The sequence below is a fragment of the Paroedura picta genome, chromosome 11 (assembly GCF_049243985.1).
Source record: "Paroedura picta isolate Pp20150507F chromosome 11, Ppicta_v3.0, whole genome shotgun sequence".
In the NCBI taxonomy this organism is placed as follows: Eukaryota; Metazoa; Chordata; class Lepidosauria; order Squamata; family Gekkonidae; genus Paroedura; species Paroedura picta.
Window position 1 is genome coordinate 25,381,915 of NC_135379.1, and position 23,757 is coordinate 25,405,671.

The 23,757-nt window shown below is 40.3% G+C and overlaps 1 protein-coding gene across 9 annotated transcripts in view; it reads right to left on the minus strand.

The window, feature by feature from the left end:
• DGKB (diacylglycerol kinase beta) overlaps nt 1–23,757 on the minus strand; it is a 272,726-nt gene that overhangs the window by 226,150 nt on the left and 22,819 nt on the right. For 7 of the 9 annotated variants that reach the window (XM_077304457.1, XM_077304458.1, XM_077304456.1 and 4 more), the window contains 4 exons: nt 15,692–15,946; nt 10,131–10,207; nt 8,731–8,751; nt 3,260–3,413 (listed from right to left, as the gene is read on the minus strand). In XM_077304457.1, the coding sequence (XP_077160572.1) occupies nt 3,260–3,413; nt 8,731–8,751; nt 10,131–10,207; nt 15,692–15,761 (322 nt within the window). In that variant the 5' untranslated portion in view covers nt 15,762–15,946. The remainder of the gene's footprint in view (nt 1–3,259; nt 3,414–8,730; nt 8,752–10,130; nt 10,208–15,691; nt 15,947–23,757) is intronic. The other 2 variants (XM_077304461.1, XM_077304459.1) reach the window with 1 other exon arrangement.

Sequence of the window (23,757 nt, forward strand, 5' to 3'; positions counted from 1 at the left end):
TTACTCTGAAAATCAGTCACTAAACAGTATGAGGCTATTGTAAGTATATCCAAGATCCAGCCTAACAAAGCTACCCTATTTACTCAGATCTATTTTATTTACTCAGGAACAAGCTCCACTCAAGGGCATTATTTCCTGGAATGTATGCACATGAATGAAATCTATGTCCAGCATAATCTTTATCTCTTTTTTCTACCTGTCCCTTTGCTTAATATCCAGCCAGATACAGAGTTTTAAAAATTAAAGCAGCTCACACTGCTTTTACTTTTGCTTTTCAGGTATTTCCACCAGGCTTATGGTTCAGGCCAGTTCGGATAACCATATAAAATGAACATCAATGGGCCTCCCCTACTCTTTATTCCTGCTCGAATTTCCTTCAGCCAGAAGGACAATAAGGATAATAAATGTATATCCAATCCCATGTCTTCCGACTGGTCTAGCCAATTAGATCTGGCTTATGGAATTATTGTATGTATTTATTAATATGAAATGTTGATTTTAATTGTATGGATGTAAACCATCCCAACTTGTTTGATAGGGGCAGTCTAAAAATGTAAATAATAAATAAAATTAACAAAACAAGTCAATTAAAGGTTCTATTCAAGATCCCAGTGCTTTCAGCTGGATGAATAAGTATATAATTACATGCTGGATTGCAGCCCAAGAGAAGTGCTTCAAGAATACTTAAGCACCACCAATCCATGTGTTTCAAAAGAAAATCTGAAAATAGGTGACTATCAAACATGAAAGGAGTCATAAAGGCAACGAGTAAAACAGGATTGTACTTCCTGTGACTGTTGTTCATCAAGTATCTTCTGTGCAGGCACACATGGAGACTATACATGAGCAGGCCAGCCATCTGAGAGGTTTTTACAGCTAAAAGCCTCCAGGTGAAGCTGCATGCCAGTCAAAGTTTTTGTTCCTTCCTAGGGCCCACATGCTCCAGTGCAGCAGCTCCCCTACCCTCAGTATCTATAGTGCTGCCAAAACCGGAGCATGCAGCAGAGCAGACAGGAGGGTAGTTGTGCCTGCAAAGAAAATATTCAGTGAAACAACAATTACAGTAAGTGCAACTGTTTTCTTTATTGATCTCTGCAGTTCTACATGGGGATTCTAGCAAGTTACTCACCGTTCACTTGAAGAGTAAGTGCAATATTGCTTTTCCCATTTGAGTTTCCCATCTAGCCTGCAGGTCCAAGGCATAATGATGTACAAAGATATTGGCTGAAGACCAAGTCGCAGCCCAGTAAATATTAGTTATGGGGACTCAATCAAGGAAAGCTGCAGAAAAAGCTATAGCTCTTGTGGAATAGGCCCAAATATCTAGGGGGCACATAATCCAGCTGTTATAACACTGTCTAATGGCAGAAACAATCCGAGTAAGTGTCTGAGAGGAAGATCCCTTGCCTCTATTGGGGACCATAAAATAAATAAACAGTATGTTCTCCTTGCAGATAAAACAACAAGGCTCTTTGGACTTCTAGGGAGTGCAAAAGTAATTCACTCTCTGACCCAGAAGTGGGAAAGAAAACAGGTAACGTAATGCCCTTAGACATATGAAACCTAGAGACCACCTTAAGGAGAAATGTGAGACGTAGTACCACCCTCTTAAGTAAAAACTTCAATAATGAGGGATCGACGTACAGTGCTGCCAACTCACTATTCTAGTGGAAATGATGGCCAGCTCACTATTCTAATGGAAAAGAGTGAAAAAACAAACCTTCATGGAAATAATAGTCAAGGGACAAGATGCAAGTGATTCAGAAGGCTTATAAATTAAATGTGTTCAAACAAGCGGAAAGGACTGCTGAGGAACTAACAGGTTTAAAAGGGCAAAGACACAACCCTCTGTTAGATAGGAGATAAGAAAAAAATTGAAATCTCATCTTAAACTGCCGTGGTAGGAGGAAATAGCAGCCAAGTGGACTTTTAAAGAAGAAAAGGAAAAGCCTTTTTTCTTCTAATTCAGCAAATAGTAAAATATAATTTGCAAAGGTATAGTACATGAAGACTTAGTCCTAGCCTGACACCAGGCATTACTATCGCTATTTAAACAAATAAGACATCTTAGTACTAGATATGTGAAGAACATCATTAACCTCTTTTTGGGGAAAAAAAACTAGGTCCCTGTCCCAAGTCTCCAAGCTGTCAGGGTGAGGTGGTCTAGATTGTGGTGGAATACCTCATTTAGGCAGATTGGGTCTACATGTTTGGGTCAATGGAGATACTCCTCCTGGAACATATCCATCAGCTTGGAAACCAGATCTGACAGGGCCAGAATAGGGCCATAAGAATCATGTCTACTTTCTCCTAACCTTCTCTATTAGCCTGATTAATAACAAGAGGGAGGAATGCATAGACCAGAACCCTGCAAAAGAACATGTAGATGGGACCAAAGTTCTTGAATCTGGTATGGAGTGTCAGCTTGGTGTAGTAGTTAAGAGTGGCAGCTTCTAATCTGGCAAGACAGGTTTAACTGCTCACTCCTCCACATGTAGCCAAGCTGGGTAACCTTGGGCTAGCCACAGCCCTACTAGTGTTGTTCTTACAGAAAAGTCCTGTCAGAGCTCTATCAGCCCCACCTACCTCACAGGATGTCTGTTGTGGTGAGAGGAAGGGGAAGCCCCTTTTTTGAGACCCCTCTGGGTAATGAAAAGTGGAGTATAAAAACTACCTACTCTTCTTTTAATTCTTTTAATTACAGAAACCTCTCAGATGGTAGGCCTGCTCATGTGCAGTCTCCATGAGGGACTGCACAGAAGATCGATGATGAAATTAGGATGGCCATTCCAATAGAACTGATTGGATGTCATCCTAAAGACACTATTTCATGATAATCCCCTTCAAATGAGACTTACTTCTGAGTAGACCTGCCTAGGATGGGCTTGTAAATCATTTGACTAAAAAAGCTGCCTTGGGCAGCACAACTGGGATCAGAGATGCAGTGGATCCTTCTCTTGCCTGCTGTCCCCTGTATGCCCAGCTATCAGCGGCTATACCCCTATACACAACTTTCAACGCTGTATGAAGGATGCATTGTATTTGACTAGCTCCAACTGAATTCCCAGCTCTATAATATTTTTTCTGCTGATCCATTCAAAAATGAAGAAAAGACATTGTGGAATATAAGAGAGAAAGCTATTGTTGTCATTAACCTTTGATCTTCCATCAACCACTATGAGGCAACAACAATAATGATAATCTCAATAACAATAAAAACTGCCAAACACATAACACCATAGCTTATCTCACCGCTTACCTCCTGGGAGGAGCTGGGGTTTATTCTTTACCAAAGGACTATTATGAAAGACCTTGTTGCCAAACGATGTAAACAGATGTTCACAAAACTCCTCTGGTAGGTCAGCCTCTAGAAAAGTCTTCATGAACAATTTAAAACCTTCTAGGTCAATAGTCTATAAGGAAAGACAAGGTGTTCACTCAGTCTTGGCTTTTCAGGATAAAGTTACATATTGCTTTAGCCCATATTAGATGAACAGAACTTTATGAAATATGATGAAGATTGCTGGAGTGTATTTTAAGTCAAGGTCAACTCTAACTTCCTTGTACATTCTTAACATTGCCACAGATGGTTTAGGCACGCATAAGTTAGCACCATACCTCAGTCTCTAAGAAGCATGGGCAAGAAAATGATTACGAACTAGTGCTGGGCTAACTATGGTCGTATTTGGTTGAGTCACAATGCAAATGGGTTAGATTCAGACTAAAAGGGAGGTGGAAATTCTGTGAATTCCTCCTTCCTGATGGATACCCCTGATTTGTTCCACATGCCATTCCAGATCCAATCCAATCATAGCTGGATCCAACTCAATAACTGCTGTCATCAGTTGTCATAAGTGAAAAATACTTGTCAGATGGGAAAATATATTTTCATGGATACTGAACCCACAGAAGAAAAAACACTATTATAATCTCCAGCACAGCAGCAGCCATACCCAGCCAGCCAAAGCCCTACTGGGAAAGGTGGGCAATAAAGTTTTTAATGATGATTATGATGACAATGATGATTATTAGTGTTATGTATAGATGCATCCCTATGTTCGCATGTCTTAACACTCTATCATCTGCAGTTTTAACAATTAGATACATTGTAATTCTGTATTCAAAAAGAACATGAAATTGTGACCTTAATCACATTGAATCCATTGACTACACATTTTTAACCTACACAGTTTTAAAACTTAAGTCAGGAAGGGATATTCCCCCTACTCTTATTAAGTGTTATATATGTAGACATCAAGCTATGTTTGACATTATTATACTAATAAAGCATTGTGATGTAATCAATCACTAACTTCTTCTGTGTTTAACTATGACCAATGAAAAGCCTCTTGAGTGGACCAATCGCAAGGATAAGCGGCAATCAGGTTACTTGGCGGGTAATCTGAAGTATTTGTAAGTTCATTGGGTTTTTGGGTTTACTGTTCAGTGTTTTGGTTTATGGTGGTGTTGGTCTTTATTAGATCTGAGTTACTGAAGAAACTGCATCTGTGTTTACCAAACTCACAAATCTAATAGTTAAGCCTCTCCTCCAACTGCTGAGACTTCTAGGCTACAGAGCAATGTAGATGGATAGGTTGCATACAGGGTTACTGTGTCTGCCACTGTAAAACAACTGCATAAACCATATCATATTTTGTTTGGGAGATCCCATTATATGGATAGCTTTCTGCTTAGATATAAAATTGCAGTGGTTGTTTGAGACCACTGGGTCAAATGGACAATACTAGAAAAGAAGAAAATTTATTTATGAAACAAAAAACCATGTAGCATACAATGCTGGAATAGAAACCAGTGCAAAGGCAGACTTGGGAAATTATCCACAAAGTATTTTAAATTGATTAAGTAGTTTTATTCAATTATTATAACTGGCATGCAATAATATGCATCCTCTTTATTATGTCCCCATGTCAGCAGCAAAAAGAGCCTCTTGTGGCACAGAGTGATAAGGCAGCAATCATGCAGTCTGAAAGCTCTGCCCATGAGGCTGGGAGACTCAGCCTTCCATCCTTCAGAGGTCGGTAAAATGAGTACCAAGCTTGCTGGGGGGTAAACGGTAATGACTGGGGAAGGCACTGGCAAACCACCCCGTATTCAGTCTGCCATGAAAATGCTAGAGGGCATCACCCCAAGGGTCAGACATGACTCGGTGCTTGCACAGGGGATACCTTTACCTATTAATAATAATAATAATAATAATAATAATAATAATAATATTAGATTTATAGCCCGCCACTCCCTTGCGGCTCATGAGCAGCATACTTATGCTGCTGGAATTAATCTACACTCTCCTGCAAATGCACACATACTTCTCTCCCATTTTGTTGCTATTACAAACACATTAAACTTAAATTCAAAATACCTATACACAAACACCTACAAGGAATAATTTGACTAACTGAAAAATGAATGTATTTATCCTGTCTAGCTAGACAAGAATACAGTCATCATGGCCATAAAAATGAAAACTCAAGACTAGTAAATATTGATCAGCAAAACCCGGTGGCACTGGTAATGGAATTATCCTTTCTAGTTTCAGTGTGATTTGTTTTGAGGATACCAATAAGCATATGAATATGAGTGATGCATTAATAACCCACAGTGTGAAAATTGCTTTGTCACAGTAATAAAAAAATGAGGCTACTATTCTCATAACAGCAGACACCACATTAAAGTGGCAGCAAGTTTGTGGCAGCGAGAGGCAGCAGGGAAGAAGGACAACTCCACGGGGCTGGGAAACCCGGCTGGGGAGGGCTGTCCCAGCCACGGTGGCTTTTTGTGCCATTTTGGGTGATTGGTGATCTGGCAGCCTGCCCCATTGCAGCAGTGATAGGTGCAAGCTGATGAGGGTGGGCTGAGAGGCGGGCCAGCAGTCAAGCCTCTTTTCCTCCCAACTAGTGCTCTCCTATGCAACCCCTCCCTTTTGTCTGATTTTGTTCCGTGTCTCTGTATCTTGTTTGTTGTTTTCTGTTACTGATGTTTTATTTTTATTACAGTCTGTGGTTTGATCAAAGGGTAGATCTATATTGGGAGGGGTCATGCCAACGTGCTGAACTTCCCCACTTTGGGGGCCTCCTTAAGAGACTGTGTGATGTGAAGTCATGGCACCTTCCATCTGGGAGGCCACCTGGCTTGCATATTCAGGTGACAGAAGGGGGCCCTAGTAGAGGCAGGTGCCTCTACTGTCAACTTGCAGTTGCCCAGCATACATCTCAAACCAGAGCATTCATGGTGTGAAGGGTATTGGGGTGTTTGGCTGCTGGTTCAGGGGCTTTCTTACAGTCTGCTGGCTGCAGGATGGCTGGATCTATCTTTGTTGCTGCCTTTGCTTAATTTGTATAACAATAAAGCTGTGTCCATTATCTTGCCAAACCTCCTTGTGTTGAGTCTTCCTTCCATTCCGTGAATTGCCTCCCTGCTATGCAAATAACATTGAAAAAAAATCAACCTTTGTTTGCTATGTTCATTTTCTTTCCAGCTGAACAACCCAAGTGCTTATACTGATGATTTGTTTGCCAGTTAAAATTAGCAGTATTTTAAATGTATCTGCGGAGCTGGCAGAATTCATCATCACATAGGCAGCCAGCTGATACAGGGTCAGAACATAGGACTGAAGAAGACTGGAATTTGCTGTCTTCCCATTTAGTTGGGGAACTCTCAGAAACTACAATCCACTCCCTCCCTGGTAGGAAGTCATGCTGGGATAGACTTGGAAGAGTGATTTACTGGAAATAGAGGTCCCAGTCACAGCTTACCCTCTGTTTAAACAGTAATCCTCCACAGCAGGTTACCATCTCCATCTGAACTGTAATGTTTCTGGCTGAGTGATAATGACTGGTGCAAAGGGGACAGGCATCTGAATGCTTATAAACATGCAGGAACATTTTGCAAAGCATCCTATCAAAAAATGTGCACATGCCCAAATATTTTCAAGTGCTTGACAGGAATGTTTACAAACTGTTAAAAATGGGGGCCATCCTTAGTACCTAGTTAAAATCTCTTTAAAAAATTATATATATATATTTATCTAGCTTTTGAACAAGGGCTAATGATAGGTCACAGTGACACATAAATACAGAAGACACAGTATGCAAAGGTTTACAACAATGAAGGTAAGAGATATGGGAAGCAAACATGCAGGATAGAGTTATTTCTACAAACAGAAATTAAAGCAACCCCTCGAGCATTCTGTCAGTTGTCAGAGCACCATTATTGGCATGAAATAGCAAAGCATACATTTTAAAAATTGCAGTTATGGAATCCATAGTGGAAATATTTTCATTTAAGATAGCCAACAAAGACTTAGCTACTTTTACAATTATTGCTGAGTCCTTCAAACTTAGTATAGTTTTAATCCACTGTTTCTCATCAACACAGATACATCTCAGTTTCTTCAAATATTCAGCTAAAGGATGGTGATGCAGTATGAACTTAGGACATTGCAAGAGTATATGGTATAACATGTCTGAGACGTTACAACTGTACAAACAATATCTCTCCTGAGAGGGAATCTGCAGAAATCTACCTTGGGTCAAATGTGATGGAAAGATGTTTAGACGAGCTAATAGAAATGCTCTTTTTAATGGGTATGTCGCCAGAATTTGAAGATACAAGGGCATAATTTTGTATATTAAAGAGATATTCCAGAATTGGGGAGAGCATGCTATTAGCAGAAGAACCTGATGACTGAGCATCCTGATCTTCTAATCTTTGTGATATTAATTTCAGTATAACCCCTTCTTGTATACTGAGAGTTAAGATGTCCAAATCCATAGTTTGAAGTTTCTGTGGCATTCTACTTAACCAGTTAAGACAGTAAGGATCACTCAAAAGGTTAATTAATAAATTACTAGAGGGAGCATGGAAGTAAATTTTTAACCAATATTTGAAGGACTGGAGCTAAGCTCTGACTTCTAAACTCTGTTGGCCAAGTTCTGTAAAAAATGTGTGGTTTGCCACACAGTATAGAACTAATAGATTTCTAAAAAAGGACAGTTGAATGTTTTCTAATTTGTTGTTAAATGCTTCCATTCCAATTAGAATTCCATACAACATCTGAGAAATTATTTTAGCATTGTAACTTCCACAGAGCTACTACCAACCACAGTCACCCATATCTCCACAACTGTCTCATCAACTCATGCCCTCCTCAACCTTCCCTTCCAATAACCAAATATGCTCCCTGGGACAAGAGGGAATTGGTTCATGCTACTGGAGCCTCGAAGTCCAGGTAGAGTTGCTAGCCTTCAGATAGTCTGGAGATCTGGAATTTCAACCATCTCCAGACTGCAGAGGATTGTGGACTCCATAGCATAGCCTATTGAGATCGTATAATTCTTCAAGTTCCATCCTTTCCAGGCCATCACTGTAATCTCCAAGAAATTCCTAACCCATAGTTGACAACTGTGCATCCAGAGAAGATCCCAGCATCATATTTCATGGGAAACAGTCAATACTAGTCACCAGGCTCCCTATATCTTATGTATTTTGTAAATAGTACTAACTGAAGTTATTACTCATATAATATATTCTATATATTCTATATTTATATAACCAAAATATTTTTTCAAGTGTGTATGACCAAAAGAATACCACAGTCTTTTCTATTGAATGTATTTGCTCTTAAAACATAAGTGCTTCAGTGAAGGTACAAAAAAAGTAAATATTATTCTTCACACATCACCACAACTACCACCAAAGATACTGGCTTACTTGTTTAAGAATATCTTGCTTCTGGAATGCATGCAAAGAACAAAAAAAATTATACACATATGAATATATTCTTACCATTTTTCAATTTCTCTTCTTACTATGGTACTTATAGCTTAGTTTAACAAGAAAGCAATGAAAAAGATCTCCTAATATATGAAGATGTCACAAAATACTCCAGAACAAACTGCTATAACCTTTTGATAGGGTTTTTTTTTGGGGGGGGGGTGTCATACAACATAAACAGGAGCTTTTACCATTTATGTTCACTAATATAAATCAAATATAAATGTTTTGCTTTATCTGACCTATATATGGATAATCGGTTAAACATGATTTTCTGCTTATGTACAGAACTTTTGTAATCAGGAAAGGACACTTCTACCTCCCCTTTCACTGAAGCCCATTGGTGTTTCCAAGATACTGTTCCTGGGGGACAGGGGACTCTCAGGAAGAACATGAGAGGAAAAGTGGGGATCTGCAGAAGGAAGAGGAGAGTACTGGAAAACATTTTACCCTTTCTGTGTAGAAAATTTCACCTGGATCCAACCTGTTATTATATTTCAGAGAACAGATGAGAACTATGACTAACATTTATTTCCAAGGAAATAGTTGATTTAACTCTTCCTCCAATTTCTTTTTCATGAAAATGAAACAGATCACAGTTTTATCCACTGCTGGACCAGAAGGAAGAGGTTGACCATGAGGGCTCGGCCCTTAAACTAGGGAGGGCCTGGCTCAGCTCCACTGCCTCTCCCAGCGCAGCATTGGAGAGGATGAACTGGATGAACAACCCCTGGCTAGCCCCTCTCCCACACAGGGCGCTTGTGCAGCCAGCTGAACCTTGGCTCTTCCTGCTCCTCCCCCCATGGCTGCAATGAAGTGGCCAGCAATTATGGCAAGGGCTCGCTTTCACAAGTGTTAGCACATCAGATTTGGGTAGGTGCTGCAGGACATATTAACTTATACTTCGTATGTAAGGTAACTAAGACGTCACACAATTAAGTTCTTCATGCTCTCCTGATAAGATATGGCTCAACTGAATCAATCAACCAAACTTCCTTGCTAAGGAAGTTCCCTAGGACTATGAAATGAGGCTTTGTGTTATTTCTTTTCAATTCCTTTCACTTGGCACAAGTGTATATTTATAGCTCTTAGCTGTAGGTGAGATGCAAAAATCTCTCATTGAACTTCACAAGTACTCCATAATTACTTTTGCTCTTACTTTGAAAGTGAAGAAATGAATGGAAAGACATTAGCTTGCTAATATCCAATTTTCTATCTAAACCACAGTGCCCTATGATTTTTCAAAAACGAAAGGATAGTGGGAAAAGAAAATCTACAGAACAAGACTTTCCAGCAACTAATATAAAATGCAAAGGAAGATAAGGAAGAAAAATTACCCCTTCAGGATTGTATTTTGCTAACACACCATCACCATGGAATTCCTCCAAAACATCCCTAATTTTCTTTGTGGAATCTGCAAAAACAAGTACAGAGGCCATGTATTTATTTATCCTGAATGAATCAAGGCCCATTTGCCAAGAAAAAACACAGTATAACAGTTCTTCAATACTCACGTTTTTAAAAAACACAGAGATTCACTTCAGGGCAGAACTACATATTACTTGAGGTTCCATGAAGCTTCTCCTCACCTTTGCTCTTACACAATGTAGCTATTAAGACCACAATTTTAATGAGGAAATCAATCCAGTGGGGTTAACTGCTCACAACATTTTCTGATTAAAAATCACCAACTGCTGAAGAAAACTTAGGTATATTTGTAAACCTTTCACCAGAAAATGTATAATCAGCTTGCATGCTGCAACTTTCAATGGGAATATACAATGAAATGTTTAAAATGTCATCTCTCAGTACATACATATCCCTCTTAAAATTGCTCAACAGCTGTATTATGTAAAAAAGAAAAAAAGGTAGTGGAGATGATTATGCAACTACACGTTCTCCCCACATATAATTATGGATATTAATACTTTTATAGTGTTTACTTAAAACTTGCTTTAAAGGTATTGCTTTTTTTCCTTTCCTCATACCATATCAATATTTCTGACCATATATACCTATGTCTGTGTTTATACACCCAAACATGAAGGTTTAATTTCCTAATGTAGTCACAAAGAACTGAAATGTAAGAAGAGGAAGCAGGGTTATAAAACACAACACAGAAGAAGAGACCTATAAGAATGCATTACCTTTTATGTATTCCAAAGAAAGAACAGCAGACAAGAAAGCAAAGCTAGACAAACCAGATGGTGCTTGTTTTGTAGAATTAAGGAATAGTGTTTTAAAAGTTATGCAAGTTATTCAGAACCAAAACATTAAGCAGGCTCTTTCATAAGTGCTGGAAATTCAAAACTGATTTAGGGACAACACATATTGGGAAATGTATACTTGGGTGATAAATATCATTTCTGTATATTTGCCGAGACCAACCCTCTATTAATCTTGCTGATTATTCAAAAGGCTGAGGTTTAGTATTAAAGATATGTCCTTTGTGTTTAATTTGTTAGTAGCTACCGAAGTAGAGCTCGGTGGAAACTGAATACAATCCCAGAAAAAGATTGGCTATTTAAATCTTGGCCAGGGACTGTAATGGAAAGAATGAACATTGGAAAGAGAATCCATGGAAGGACAAAAAGAATTTAATATAGTTTGTAGGTTCCCGGAATACAAAGTTTGATATCAGCAAAAAACCTGCTTTCATCCTTAATAATCTGCAATTGGGCCTTTTCTGTTTACTGATGGTTGAATATTGTTTTATTTTGGAAAATTAAAACTGAAATCACCACTGAGTCTCAGCACCAACCACCATTACAAAACAGCAGCACTTTATAATTTATAAACTGAGAAGTGAATAAGCAAAAGACAAGAAGTGCAGAGTCAGGCAGGCCCCCTAGAAGAAAGAACTGGAATAAAATTTGGCATGCATCAAGGATGCTGTGTAGAACAAGGCTTCTGCAGAAAATATAGAAGCATAGTGAACTATGGGGGCTAGAAATACTGGTTTTAAGTGCTTCTAGACCATTAAAATATCATCACCAGCACTCTGCTTTGACCATGGTGATCATAGAGTTGGAAGGGGCCATACAGGCCATCTAGTCTAACCCCCTGCTCAATTAAGGTTTAGCCTAAAGCAGGGGTAGTCAACCTGTGGTAGGGGTAGTCAACCAGCAAACGCTGGCAGGGGCTCAAGGGAATATTCCAACATAAAATACTTTCAGTGTAATCCTAAACAGAACTATACCCTTCAGCTGGAATCAACAGGGTTTGAAGAGTTTAAATCTGTTTAGAAATGCACTGTATAATCATAAACAAATATTACAATTAGCTTCATTGTGTATCTTCATTGTGAACTATAAAACTTTAAAATCAGAGAGCATATTATTCTGGAGTTACAATTTTTAGAATCGGAGTCCTTATTCAAATTAATTTGAATTGGCAATGTACACAAAGAAAAGCAGTGAGAAAACATGATTCAAGGGTTTTTTTTAATTATTTAATGGGGGAGGTCCTAAAAATTATAACATGAAACACTTAAAAGAAAACAGAGTTTGACAATATAAAGGGCTCAGCATGTTAAGTAGTTTCACAGTTACAGGTACAAAAGAATTTGACTAGACTAGCACAATGGATCTGATGCTGATTCAGAACATGACGCCATAGGAGGCTCAGTCCTAAATTAAATCCATTTGTCCCCCTTTCACCTTGCAAGCATAGGACTGGTTCGCAACACTTTGATACTATACCTGACTATATTACACAGCAGGGATATAAACAAATTATTTTGAAAATTACACAGTATCCAAATTGACTAGATGTTCTTGGCATTGCCATATTGCAATGGTCTGTATACAGAGCATTCAGTGTCTAATTAACCTAATTTTCATCCCTCATGGTGTTAAACTAGTATTGATAAATTGCCTTCACTGCGAAAGGGATTGGGTTAGATGGCTTATAAGGCTCTTTCCTAGAACGATACTTCAACAACTCAGCTGGCTCCAAATTGAATTCCAGATCAGGCTTAAGGTTTTTGTAATTACCTTCAAGGCCATACATGGTGTGGGCCAAGTGTACCTGAGAGACCATCTCTTTACCTATTACCCCAAAAGAGACCTATGCTCTGTTACCACCAACTGGTTGGTGATCCCTGGCCCCAAAGAAGCACATCAGACCTCAACAAGAGCCAGAGACTTTCTGTCCTGACCGCAGCCTGGTGAAACAAGCTCCTTGAAGAGATCAGGTCCCCGCTCAAACTCCCACAATTTGACAGGGCCTGCAAAAAACAGCTATTCTACCAGACATTTGTTTGAGGCTGCCTGAACTAACAACATCCACTGGTCCCCCCTCAGACACCTAAAGATGGGCTATGAACAAACAACAATATCCATTTCTCTAAACTGCCTTTAAATCTACATCTGATAAGCAATTATATCTAATATAAAGATGTCAAGGGATTAATATATTGCAATATACACATATTTATTCCATTTAATTACTGATGAAACAGCCTCTTCTCTCCTGCCCTGAAACAGTGAGATGCCAGAAACTAGTGAGAATACTTCCAGGGTGATACCACTGACATAACTAGGAAATCTGTCTCATCATCTATGCATTTTTCCTCAAAGCAAATACACAGGAACACTCACAAACTGCAGTTATTTGTAGCCAAGTTGAACACAATCACCGTGTTTTCAAAATTTGACAACAGGCTGAAAATGGTGTAGTGGCATATACCAGGACTCAGTATATTAGGGAAAATGTCCTACACCAGAGTCAATTTCATGATACTTACCAGTTGCAGATGTGTATAGGTTTGTTCTAGCAACCACACCCAGTCATGCATGCTAATGTTAGGTCAGCTTTCTACTCACTCCACCTTCTAGCCCTTATCCCTTTTGGCTGTTTGCCATCCTGCTCCTATCTGGTTATACTCTGTATGTGGCTGATGACTTCGTTTCTGTTGCATTACAGCTGTTATGGATGAAAGTGAACACTGATTGTGGCATTAATGTATTTATACAGTGGGAGAGTGTGATTTTAAAACCACTGCATAGATATTCCATTGTTCCTCTGATTTAAATAAAGGACAAAACTTGTCTAAAGATAAGAGGATGTTGTTTACTGACAGTATGAGGCACCCAACACTGTCTAGGCAGTTGTCTGGATTTTGCAGTGGTGCCTGAGGGTTGGAATTTGAGAAGGATGTCATGTCACTTCCATGTGATCTCCTAGGAAGTTCTCCTGGTCTTTATGATAAATTCCACAAAAACTGGGAACATACTCAATAAAATTATAGCTTAATTACACATTGATGCCATGCCATCTGTCTCTTAACAGAATGTTTGCAGAAATTTATGATTTCTGAAGGGTGTGGGATTCCGAATATATGTAGGCAAAACTTGATAACTATTATTTGAAGCTACGCTATTCCACTGTGAATAGCAATAGCCAGTTAATATGTTACATTTTGATAATATTTTTACACTAGCTTCAAAGCCCGTTCATAAGAACAGGCTTTGAAAGGATCCTCCCCGCCAGCATCCTGGCTGCTTTCCAGGCCGCTGGGAAGTGCTGAGGGCGAAAGGGGGGTTGGGGAAGAGGAAGCGCTTCCCCAGGGGGCCTGGCAAGCACACCCGGTGCTTGCGCTAGGCCCTGGGTGCGCTTGCTAGGCCCCCGGGAAGCGCTCCCTCTTCCCCCCCCCCCGTGGCCGGATGACTTACCAGTCCTTTGGGAAGCACCCTCTCCCTCCTACGGCCTCTCACTTGGGGCCCTGGACATGGAGCGGCAGAGTCACAGACATGCCTGGCTTTAACAGCCAGATACGTCTGCGAGGCAAGGGGTGAGGGCTTGGTGAGGGAGGGCGGGAGCTGTAGGGATAGGGCCAATCAGGATCCAGCTGACTGCACCCTGATTGGCCCTATTCCAACTTGGACAGGGAGGGTGGTAGCTGTAGGGGCACGGCCAATCAGGGTGCAGCTGGCTGTACCCTGATTGGCCCTGAAGAGGCTGGACTGTTCGTCCCCCAAGGCTGTTTCACAAATATTAAGAGGCACCAAATGGATAAGATGTGTATTTTTTATTCTTGCATGTTTATGTATTATTCTAATACACTACCTGCCTTGCCTGGAAGAGATATACATTTTGAGTGCATATTAAAATGGCTTCAGGGCTGAAGCGTGTTTGGTCTATTGGTTATTGTATCTGTAACTTGTAATTGTTGTTGCATGCAGTTTGGTGTAGTGGTTAGGAATGCGGACTTCTAATCTGGCAAGCAGGGTTCGATTCTGCACTCCCACCCATGCAGCCACCTGGGAGACCTTGGCTCCCCACAGCACTGATAAAGCTGTTCTGACCAAGCAGTGAAATCAGGGCTCTCTCAGCCTCACCTTCCTCACAGGGTGTCTGTTGTGAGGAGAGGAAAGGGAAGGTGACTGTAAGACTCCTTCGGGTAGAAAAAAGGGGCATATAAGAACCAACTATTCTTCCTACTTCTTCCTCTTCTTGCATAGCAGGTGGGCATGTTTGGGCCCAAAGGGCACTTGGACAGTAAATGGAGTAAACAAGGGCACAGCTTTGTTATTTACAGGAGCAGGGTGCAGCATGGGGGCGCTGTCCTATTGCAGTCACTGCTTGGGGCATCTGTTCCTGGAGACCTTCTTGTGGACAAAGCGCACATTCGGTCCGCAAGCAGCGCCATCTGGGAACCACCCTGGGAGGGGGACAGTAGATGTTGGGTGCCAATGGGCATGAATCTCTGAGTGGCCTCTGCCAGGGAAGCTACTAGCACCCTACCTGGATCCTGAATATCTAGCCACAGTGATCCATATAACAGTCACTTCCAGACTAGATTACTATAACCTCAGGACTCTTAATATTTAATGTTTGGAAATATTGATAACATCCAACAAAAGTCTATTTAAAAGTTTTAAAACCAAATACTTACATTCAGCATATTTTTGAAGCTGAGAGAATTCCGAAGGACTGAGGTTAGCCCACTTTTCCTGGTTTGTCATAATGATGTTGAAGTGCGGTTTTACATGCCAGACAGTTGTGTTCCTTGGTTCAAGAAGTAGTTCAAACACCGTCAGTGATTTGGCAATTTGGGTTCTCAATGACAGGACATTTGATAAGAATGAAATCAGTCTGTGCTAACTTGTAGATGGTGCCTGTTTTCTGGCACAGATGATAAATTAAAACACTGTTAGGGGGAAAAAAGAAAACACAATGAAATGTGCAAAAAAACCTTGCCAATTATAACTTTTTATAGACGGCTTCTGAACATCCTAAATTATCAGCATTATGAAGAATTGCTACTATGAAAACACAGATAGGGACCCCACCCCCTCCTCCAGTCAAGGTCCCATAGATAGTAAGGGTTCCTCTTATTTTGAACTTAGCTGTTTTACAGTCTAAGTCAGTGGTACCCAACCTTTTTATCACCGGGGACCGTTCAACTCGTGACAATTTTACTGAGGCCCAGAGGGCGGGGTAGTTTTTTGCCGAGGGACGTCGCCTCTGCCTGAGCCCCTGCTCCACTTGCTTTCCCGCTGGCACCCCTGACTTCCCGCCACCCGCTGGGGGGCACTGCCAGCAGCAGCTGCACAGTACCATGCCGAGGGGGAGCCCCAGCCATGGCGGCTGCCAGAGAGCACCAAAGGTGAGCTGGCGTCAGAGTGGCAGGGCAGCTCCTGAAGCAGCAGCTGAGGAGAAGGATGAGGAAGAGCCGCAGCCCAGTATCGACTGATCCACGGACCACTACCAGTCCCCAGACTGGGGGTTGGGGACCACTGATCTAAGTGCCAGGGGATCTGAAACTTCTATAGTTTTATAAAAGCACCTGGATACAGCCATGAAATTAGAAAATCCAAGGAAAGAAGAAGGATGTGTTGGAATTAGAAACAGTAATCTCCAGTTCAGTGGCATACCATTCTATAACAAAAGACTTTTCAACACTAGATGCAATATCCTGACATATCTTAGAGGTGCCCATACAGCCCAAAGAAATTGCTACTCCCCCCCCCTTTTTTTTTTGATGGAAACTCAAGTCATTAATTGTCCTCCATACTGTTTCAGGAGCTATCTTGACTTCCCAAATGTATGTGTCATGCAGATTTGGTGCACAATAGCCTAATCAAGGAGGGAGTATGCTCAAATGAGCAGGAAGTCTCCAATTCAGCCAATCAGGACATGGGAAGTTACTATTTGAAAAATATCAGGAAGTTCCTAATCTAACTATGCTAAATACACATCTCCTCCAATGTCCCCTGGAGGATATTCTTTGTATCCTTTTGAATCATGCACACTACAGATCTTCCCTATTTCAGCAGACTCTCCATCCACATTAGTCTGTGATACAAATGCTCATGTGAAATGGTTCAGTTGTCAGCCAAAAGTAGATAGTATATGTCCATCACTGATATAAAATTGCCTAAGAAAATAGTAAATGCCGGCATAAATAAGCTATCAAAAAGATCAGCAATATTTTTATTTACCGTTTATGCACTGGGAACTTCACTGCCCCAGCTCCCGTGCAGGAGCACATATTGGGGTGGATGAGGTGCTCTGGGCCAAATGCTCCCCCTTGTGGGTGCAGGAAGAGGTGGGGCAACCTGCCATGACTAAAACTCCAGCCTTCAGCCCAGCATGAAATCTCCAGTGCATAAACGGTCTTAGTTATAGCAACTAAATTGCTCATGTTATGTAGCATAGTTTCCTCATGTGACAATAAAGTAAACCAAATCACATCAGCCATGTTGCAGCAGTACAGAATGTCAACTTCTCCAGGCAACAGTTGCAATTTGCAAAGCTCAAAGACCTCTTGATATTTAAGTGAAGTTTTATTCTTTTGCTCAGAGAAAGATCTGTTTACATATCAAACCTTCCTTCTTTCTAAACCTCTTGATAAAGCTCCAGTGTCAGATACTCTAGCCATAGACATACCAACTCTACCAGTGCAATCCTAACAGAGTAACAGCTTCCTAAATGTATTAAAACCAATGAGCTTAGAAACAGGCACTGTGCTTAGAAAGGCAGTGTAAATTACCCCGATTTTAGAGGAAGCCACAGAGAGATGTTTAATCCATCTATTTAGACAGTGGGGGATATTACTTCAGTGGCATTTAATGTGAGGGATCTATTGATTCTGATCTCTCCTGAGTTCATGAGCAAGCTCTGATTTAACCAAGAAATTCTGCTCCATCCCATAGCCTTTGGCATGATAGCTCCTAGGCACAAATGAGCTGCACAGTTTCAAAGCCTTTTGAGGGACAGCCTGACAACACTTGCTCCTTATACAGAAGAATTATTTGTGCGTACTCCAGAAGGAAGCCAAGACGGTTAGGTGGGAAAAAACAGCTAAGACAATTTAGACTTGCAGTATTCTTGATTATCTATGTTCTATTAGGATAAAGTGTGAAAAGGAAAGTACAAGACATTTTCAAGCAGCAGAAACTGGATTTAGCGAGAAGAGAATTAGAAATGAAATGCAAAATAGGGACAACAGAGAAGAAGAAGAAGAGTTGGTTCTTATATGCCACTTTTCTCTACCCGAAGGTGGCTCAAAGCAGCTTACAGTCACCTTCCCTTTTCTCTCCACACAACAGACACCCTGTGAGGTGGGTGAGGCTGAGAGAGTCCTGATAACACTGCTCGGTCAGAACAGTTTTATCACTGCCATGGTGAGCCCAAGGTCACCCAGATGGCTGCCTGTGGGGGAGTGCAGCATCAAACCCGGCATGCCAGATTAGAAGTCCGCACTCCTAACCACTACACCAAAGTGGCTCTATTTAATTAATGGATAATGCTAAAGAATTCCTGTTAGAACAGATGATCATTCACGACAGCAAATTGTCATGATGAAAATAAGTTAAAGACCAAAACTGTCATTTTTCCGTATTGCAAAAAGACATAAGATTTTACCAGCAAATATCCCCAAAAGAAAAGGTAATGAAAGAACTTTTAATAATGTCAAATAATGAGTGGCATTTAATTCATCCCCCGTGAATTAAATTTTACTGAAGCCAACTTGTTTTTAAATCATTATTTCAGGTAATTTATTATAGTCTAAACGCTTCATACCATTACAACTACTAATGGGAATACTAATTGTATTAGACTCCCTAAACTTTAATCTCCATACAAGGCCTTTAGTAGCAGCCTGCTGTAGTATTTGAATAAAAGTTATTTAATTTGAATAAGCTAGCCTCAGTATTAATACCACTGGTATGGAGCATTTCTAGGCCTTTCAAATTCTGGGAACGGGCTGCCATTTGGGGTAGGGGGAATATTTATGGTTACATAACTGCCTGATAATGACAGATTAATGTTTAATGTTCATTGAAATGAACATGCAAATCCTCCAGGCTGTTAGGTTTAAATGGCTGGCAGCCATTACATTCTATCTGAGGGGTAGGTGTGCCTGTCTGCTGTTAGGCTGAAATGGCTGCAAGCCATTTCACCAGCACTTCAATTCCCTTTGCTTGGAAATAGTGGGGGGAGTGAAATGAACAGATTAAATGGCTCGCAGCTCACAGCCCTTTAAACATAACAGCTGACATGTGGACCTGCCCTGCTCAGCTGTTCAGTTTAAATGGTCTAAACAACCAAACCAGGAAAAAGTCTGGTAAATTTTCACAGAACGCATCTTCCCTGAACATGAACCAAACCAAATTCATACCGAATTTTGGCTCATGAATTGGTTCGTGTCCATCCCTGCTTCAGGACACAGTAAGTAAATACTATCGGCACTGACAGCAGCTTAAATCCTTTGTTATGTAATACTTTTCTGAACTTCAGTAAAAATCCAACAAAACTGGTACTGCCCAACCTGAATCTCTTTGCCCATGTGAACCTCCATATCAATTAAGTCTGTCTTGTGCTAGCTTCTCCATATGCCACCTCAAACTGACATTTAAAAGATGCTTTTAATGCCAATGCCTCCTGGACCTCTCCCAGGAAGTTTTTTTGGTGGTGGTGGTGGGGGGGGGTGTCTTCTCTAGAAGACACCCTTCTAGAGAACTGGTAGAGATGATTATTTTCTAGATGGCTGACCAGGGGGGGGGGGCTGAACCTAATGACTGATATTTTGTGTTCCCAGGCTTTTTTGGTATTGCTTTTAATTGATGATCAAGTTCTACTGTTTGATGTTTTTAGTTTTGATAAGGAATGTTTCAATTTGCTTTTGGTGAATTAAAGAGGGATGTAGCTTTATAGCAACATTGTTCTTAATATTTTATATGATAAATTACATTATTTTATATTTATACTTTTTGTAAGCTGTCCTGAATAATCTGGAAATAGAAAAGTGGACTCCAAACATAGCAAACAAACAAGACAGATCAGATTTAAGCATAAATAACTTTTGGGGGAGTAGACTGTGGCCAAGGCTTTGCATTTTACAAGTTTAAGTTAGCTTTCATGGGACAGTAGCTTCTTCAAGTTTTGATGATTAAAGTATTTTATTGCCAGTATTCAACAGGTCAAATCCATCCCCCATCAAGAGTGTGAAAAGCTACCATATAGCAAAAATTGTACCATTTGAAATAGTTCTTCATTGTATGCAAAGGGAAAAGAACTCAGATTAGTCATTTTCCATTAGCAATGAAGCTATTCATATAGCATACAAGTGATTAGGAAAGCACCTTGACAATTTCCCCATGGCAACCATTTCTCTGCAAACATAAGTACTGAACTGGAGTATTTTATGCTCAGATAAACCAAGGAACATAATTATGAAAAGTCAAATTTTACATGAGGGGGAAGGTTACAAAACAAGAAACAGTACTGGGAAATTGGAGGATATAATAAATTCCCTACCACATATTTCCCTGCCTTTAATATCTTTCCTGCGGGCACTTCAAACAACAGTTATGTAACTAAGGCCAAACCAGACATGTGCTAGATGGCCCATGCCTAGAGTTCCAAGTGATTTTTTAAAAACTGAATTATCAGGCATCCACTAAGCCAATTCAATTCAGGACCATGGTGAAGCAAAAGGAAAAACTTAGGCTTTCTTCCATAAGGCAAACAGCAGCTACCTTGGACTGTTTAGTTAGAAAAAGATAAAGCTTAAACCCTGTAATCACTACCACGGTATGTTCCTTCTCTCTGAAGATGGCACTTTAAGACAGAAATATCTATTTGTCTTGGATCACCTCTTGGAAATTCTTGTCTGTTTAGTTTTAGATCATTGTTTTATCATTTGTCTGAAGCAATGGCACCATGTACGGTATATATGGGTATATCCTCCCACCTTTTCTACTGGGAGAGAGGAAAGAAGACTTATCTTGCCTAGTTCCTCCCACAAGGCATCCCCTGTCCCACAGAATAGAATCCCATGATCTTTGGAATACCATTTTAGGAATCAAAAGGAGCCTTCCCTTATGCCCCAACAGAAAAGCTTGTGATTTGCATCACCCCTGTTTTATTTTTTGATGACAGTTCATATAGTGGCATCACGACCCTGGGAAGGCCACAAAGTCTATTAACAGCTCCATGTTCCGCACCAATCAAAAACTAGGCCACACTCTCAGGCAGAGATTCCCAACCAGGAGTCTGTGGCCCCTGGGGGTCTGCAGGATCTACAGAGGGGGTCCACAAGTTTTAGTGGACTTAGCCATAAGCTAAAGAACTTCCATTACTCCCTCTCCAGAGCATGTGAGCTCCCTCGTAGTTTCTGTGTTTAGGAGGGGGTGGAGGCTAAACACTCCTGATTTAAACCACATCCTGTCTCTCCCCACTCAATCGTCTTCAAACCTGCCTGTTAACACAGATAGTGATATTCCTTCCAGTGACATGTCATTTTCGGGGGCATGGCAGTGAGGTGGGGCCAGCTAAGATCACTTCCAGGGGGTCCTCAAAGACTGAACAATTATTCCAGAGGATCTTACATGATTGAAAGGTTGAAAAAGATTGCTCTAAGGCAACGTATTGTAGTAGCTAGTGTGTAAAACTAAGACAGGGATCTACTGAAAGGATAGAAGGATTACTACATTTCATTTTCACTATGTTAACTGTTTTAATTACTTTAAAGTTGTTTATGTAGTCAACATGCTGTCAGTACAGCTGTAGAAATGAATTATTAAAACAACAGTCTGAGCCACTGGGAATCTTGAATAAAATGTGCCACTTTTGTATATTCAAAGCAAGATTTTTTTTTTAAATTTAATTCACATTTTCTAGTTTAAGTTTTTAAAAAATTAAAAGAGATAAAATACAAGACATCTTTGCTCACTTATTCTTTTTAATTGCATAATTCCCTTAATACTCTTATATACATGATCCCACATTCTGTTTTGATATTAATAAAAATGAGTTCATAAATATATTGCCTGCAATAAAATTAGTATTAAGAATTAGGGTAGGTGGCATATTTTGTGTTGTGCATTTTATATGTCTATTTTATGTGTTGTACATTAATGTTCTGTTACTATTTCACTTTTAAATTTAGGTATGTTATTTGGAAAAAATATATGTTTGTTTTAATATAAATTCAGATTGATTTATTACAGTCCAAGCGCCTCTCGCAGCGTCAGACCGCCGCCCAAGGGAACCCCCAGCAGTCGCGCGAAGCGCGGCTGCTGGGGGTTCCCTCCCTGCTGGACTCACGCGCCTTCTCCCCTTTCAAAACCCCTTTTTATAAAGGGGCTTTGAAACTAGTTATTTAATATTTAATGAGGAAGAGGAGGGGGAGGAAGATGAGTTGGTTTTTATATGACACTTTTCTCTTCCAGAAGGAGTCTCAAATAGGCTTTCCTTTCCTCTCCCCACACCCTGTGAGGTAGGTGAGACAGAGAGAGCCCTGATATTACTGCTTGGTCAGAACAGCTTTATCAGTGCTGCGGTGAGTCCAAGGTCACCCAGCTGGCTGCATGTGGGGGAGCCGGAAATCAAACCCAGTTTGCCAGATTAGAAGTCCGCACTCCCTAACCACTACATACTCCCAGGAGCTGCACATAACAACTTCTTTATTGCAACCCATAGAAACCCAAAGCTAAGGAAAAAGAACAAATTCAGGGGGTGTTCACTCCTAATCTCTTTGCTATTTTAACACTTCACTATCCATTTTACTACATTCACACACACAGGCACAAAGACAGTCCACAGGAGTAGGATCCCTGCCCTGGTAAAAGGAATAAGCCAAAACAATAGTACAAGGCAGAACAGAACAGAAAGATAATAACAACTGTGTCAAAAGATGTGGAAGTAAATTATGAGAAAAACATCTTTTCCACTTATCTAGGAGATTGGCCTTCAAAATTAGAGGAAAGTGTAAAAGGGTTTTGATTGCAAAAGGAAGCCAAGACAGTCAAAATGTTAACTGTAACTTCGTTTCTTCCAGAAGGCACTATGAAATTGAAAATAAAATGAGGTTTTGTCAGAAGTCTTGCTTCACTAAGGTTCACAAGTTTACAAATGTTAAAGAGGAAAGAAGTTGGCTCTGCTACTTACCAAGCTAAGCCTGCCTAATTTGCTTCCCTTGCACATTTCAGAGAACGGGGTTCCCAAGGAACATTTTTGAGGAAGGCTTTGACAACTGGAAGAATGAGAACACTGGGCTAACTTGACAGTTTTTTGCACAAGAAAGCTGTTGTTGCCTTGTTAGCTTGGAAGAAGATGGGTGAGTGAGTTGATTTTGCACTTGTCGATGGAAAATGAACAACTACTTTGCTGGATCAGGGGAATACTGTAGACACAGTTTATCTGGATTTCAGTAAAGTGTTTGATAAGGTTCCACATGATATTCTTGTTGACAAGTTAGCAAAATGCTGTATGGATCCTTATTCTGTAAGATGGATTGATAACTGGTTGACAGATAGTAACCAAAGGGTACTTGTTAATGGTTCAGCATCCTCTTGGAGAAGAATGACAAGTGGAGTTCCCCAGGGATGTGCCCTGGGGCCTGTGTTGTTCAACATATTTATAAATTATTTGGATGAAGGTTTAGAGGGGATACTTATTTGCAGATGATACTAAACTGGGAGGGGTAGCAAACACAACCAAAGACAGAAT